The 3,812-nt window shown below is 32.2% G+C and overlaps 1 protein-coding gene across 1 annotated transcript; it reads right to left on the bottom strand.

The window, feature by feature from the left end:
- Positions 1 to 241: 241 nt before the first annotated feature.
- LOC116004945 (WAT1-related protein At3g30340-like) lies at positions 242 to 3,381 on the bottom strand. The gene is made up of 6 exons (XM_031245148.1): positions 3,120 to 3,381; positions 2,936 to 2,998; positions 2,523 to 2,639; positions 1,725 to 2,106; positions 915 to 1,066; positions 242 to 643 (listed from the first exon to the last, which is right to left on the bottom strand). The coding sequence occupies exons 1-6, from the start codon at positions 3,302 to 3,304 to the stop codon at positions 496 to 498; spliced, it is 1,047 nt and encodes a 348-aa protein (XP_031101008.1). The 5' UTR covers positions 3,305 to 3,381; the 3' UTR covers positions 242 to 495.
- Positions 3,382 to 3,812: the final 431 nt, after the last annotated feature.

Genomic DNA, 3,812 nt, shown 5'->3' with positions numbered 1-3,812 from the left:
AGCTTAACATTATGAGAGGATAGTGTTGATTGGATGACAACAAATTTTTCCATATATGTCACCACTATTTTTTTTTATTAAATTCCATGTTACCGATTTAGACTAGTAACTTGATGAAAACATGGGGAAAAAAGTTAATTCAACAATTTTAGAAAATTAATGCGCATGATTACATTTTATTTTAGCTCAAGGGGTAAATTGAACACTACGAACGAATAGATAGACCTATTTGATCCTTCTGTCAAGAAAATATTGAATAATTTATGATCAACATTATATTCCTCGGAGCTAGTAGCAATGTTTTGCTATTTATATTTAAGAATTTCTATGGTATGCGACATACATAACAGTATCTTATACGTAATGAAATTATAAAATCTATTTTACAAAGGATATGAAATAGGGTAAAAACAATTTTATCAAGAACAAAGTACACCTACATAGAAACTATTTATTTATTTTTATTATTCTGGGTTTCTTCCCTTTTGTGACCACTTAGGTGCGAGGTGGAGTACTAGTAACAGGTAACACTGTTTGTGCATCCTTGTCTGGTGTTGGTGCTGTCTTGCAAACTTCAGCTTCTTTGCTTTTACCCCAAAGAAGAGCATATAGCCCAACAATTACCAAAATGGATCCTAAAATGCTGTTCCAATTCAATATATATTCATAAGAAAAGTTAAAATTTAATTTTCATAAAGATAGAAATCAAGGAATTTTTGACCACCTAGTGGTCAGAAATTGGCCTAAATCTGGTGAAAACCCTTGTTCCGACCACATTTCTGACCAGTTTTGGTATCCAGAAAAACCTTCGTCGCTATTTTCGACCACCGGACAAGGTGGTTTGAAATAGTGTCCAATATATATATTTTGAATATTTATGAAAGAGTGAATTTGTTGGTTATCAAATTAATTACCTTCCAAGGTGAATTTGTTCATGGAGTATAGAGACATCAAGCACAATAGCAAAAATCTGAATGAAGGGACTAAATGTTGAGGTGAAAACAGGCCCTTTTTGCTTCACACACCAAGACATCACAACATAACATATGCTGGACCCCACAATTCCCTGTCATAATGTTAGTCAAAATATATTCGTCAGCTAACACAATTGATCTGAAAACGACTTTGTAATTGAGTGACATAAGTCTGTATCTCTACTTAGGAGATCACAAACTCTATTTCCGATGATTTGTATACTCCTTTGATCAAATATAATCATAAGTGATCATTAAAATTGCAAGTGAATTTCATTGATTCATGTTCACTTGGAATTCATGATCATCATATTGAACATCATTTACCATTATTTCTACATACACAACTTCTAAGTTATAAATAAAAAAGAATTGTATGGTGCTGATCAATAACGATGTCTTTTCTGTATTTGGTACAATAATTTATGCTAATTTGGTTTTTGTATCGGTACAATCAGCACTTATCCTCATAGTACGTACTTGGAACAATCAACCATACCATGTATAGTTGTATATGCTACAAAAAACACTGATGTTGATTGACAACTTTAAAACATCCATAATTATAATATAGATTTGTTTGAGAGTGTACCTTTCAACATAAGCCAATGAGTAATTGAACATATATAGTATAATTATTTGTGCCATATCATTACAACATCTCAATTAAAAATCTATCAAATTTAATTTAAATGATGAACCATAACCAAAATTTCTTAAGGATAACAATATATATCTCTTGATACTCACAGCGTATATGACAGCCAAGATTTCCAAACTCCCTTTCAATCTCCAAATGGATGTGTTTCCATCAATGATAAAGCACAAAACAGTTGACTGAATTGCACCAAAGAAGGACATGATAGATGTACTAGAATACTGATATGGATAGCCCGACCCGACCCAAGATTGTATGAGGAACCAAGAAGACCATGTAGAGCTTCCTGCAAAGAGAAATAATGAACCAATAACCCAACTCTTTGTGTTATGGTTTGCTTCAAGTCCTTGTGATGAGGCATTTATCAATGGCTTCCCTTTGTAGAGTGTTAGTACTATGGCTCCAATGAGACATATTAGTGTGCCTAACACCTTAGCTTTCCCACTCTTGCACTTCATGTTTATTCTCTCTTGCCTGCAAGAATTTCCCTTAGCTTGGATTTTTAGTCATGAATAACAATTTCAAAAAGAAAAATGCTATTTTGATTAGTTGATAGTATTGGCTGATTGGGTTAGTGGGTTTGATTATTGGTAGTATTGACTGATTGTAGAAAGATGTTTGGTAAATTAGATGTTAGTTGTTAGCGATAGCTGATTATATGCAAAATAATTTTCTCAAAAAGCTAATCGAAAAGTTACTTTGAGCACCTTTTTGAATTTTAGCCTTTTGGAGCAATAAACTGTTACAAAAAAACTAATTAACCAAACATTTATATTAATTGATTGTTTAACCAAATCAAACAACTAATAGTGGTTGGCTAACAGGCTAACTATTTTACCAAAGAGAGCATATATAATATCTACTGTCATCTATCTGAATATAGTAATTACCTGAATAGGAGTGCCAACAAGAATGTGTTTATGGGCACAATATTGATGAAAGCACAAGCAAATGAAGTTGATGTATACTCAAGCCCAATTAGGAAGAGATATAGAGTTAGTGTCCCCCTGTCAAAACAATCCTTTTTGTTACAAACATTAAACTACCCTAAAGAGAATAATTTAAACATAAAATTTCAAAAAATACTTTTACATTTGTACAATATTAATCATTGGGATTTTCTTTGATATCAATTACAACAATGTCTAGTATCGGGTACAACTAAGCTGATAGTACATAATATATATATAATGAAAAATAATATATCTGATTGTACCAAATACAGTAAAAACCGTAAAAATCTCATTAACCAATGGATTTAACTTCAGTAAGCATTATATATAAGTATGTAAAGGCAACTAACCCCATCAGTCCACTGAAAAATAGAGCACATAATGTGAAAGTTGTCAACTTTTTGTAGCTTTTCCTATAATGAAAGTGACAACATTTTTTGTCAGAGTGAGAGATGTAGGAACCAATCAGTTCTAAGACTGAACAATCTGAAAAATAGCTTAATTAATTGGAAGCTAATTAACATATATGCATACCTTTCCATGCAACAAGCAATGGGGGCCAAGAAAACTGCAGAGATTGATTGCCTATATGTGGCTAAAACCAACTGTTTCACTCCTCTGTTAAGAACAATCTTGAACAGAATGTTTACAACAGCCAAAGCAAAGTTAACACCAATCATGGCCACACCTGGCTTCCAACTATTAAGACAAGAATTCATCTTCTTTATTGATATGATGAACCTCAGCTAGCAAAGCTCTTGAATAATTGCTTATATTAGTATGAAGCTAAGCTAAGCTATGGCTTCCTATTAATATATAGTTTCTCACACTTGGGAAGGCACATTTGACATTCTAGGAAATTGCTTGGATATTGCTTGAATATGATATCTCAATTCAGTACCAGGCTTTTTCCCTTTGTTTTCCTTCTTTTTTTGTTTTCCTTCATTTTCTGCCACACACTGACCTCTCAACGGGAGCACCAATACTGATAGGTATTCAATTCGAAGGGAAGAGCTCATCCGAAAAACAAAAATATAGTCTTAATATAAGTGAAAAAATCCTTAAAGTTTAAATATTATTACACAATTTCTTACAAAGTCGATATGAGCACACGAGTGCATAATATACCAATTGGTTAGTGATGATTCGTTGCTTTCGTTCTAAATTGCTTAATTTTTTTTTGTTCTAATAATATCCTACACAGAATTAGAATATTTTTCTTAGGAT

The sequence above is a fragment of the Ipomoea triloba genome, chromosome 14, assembly GCF_003576645.1.
Source record: "Ipomoea triloba cultivar NCNSP0323 chromosome 14, ASM357664v1".
Taxonomy (NCBI): domain Eukaryota; kingdom Viridiplantae; phylum Streptophyta; class Magnoliopsida; order Solanales; family Convolvulaceae; genus Ipomoea; species Ipomoea triloba.
Note: the sequence above shows the minus strand (reverse complement) of the source record. Positions and strands in the feature narration are given on the sequence as shown.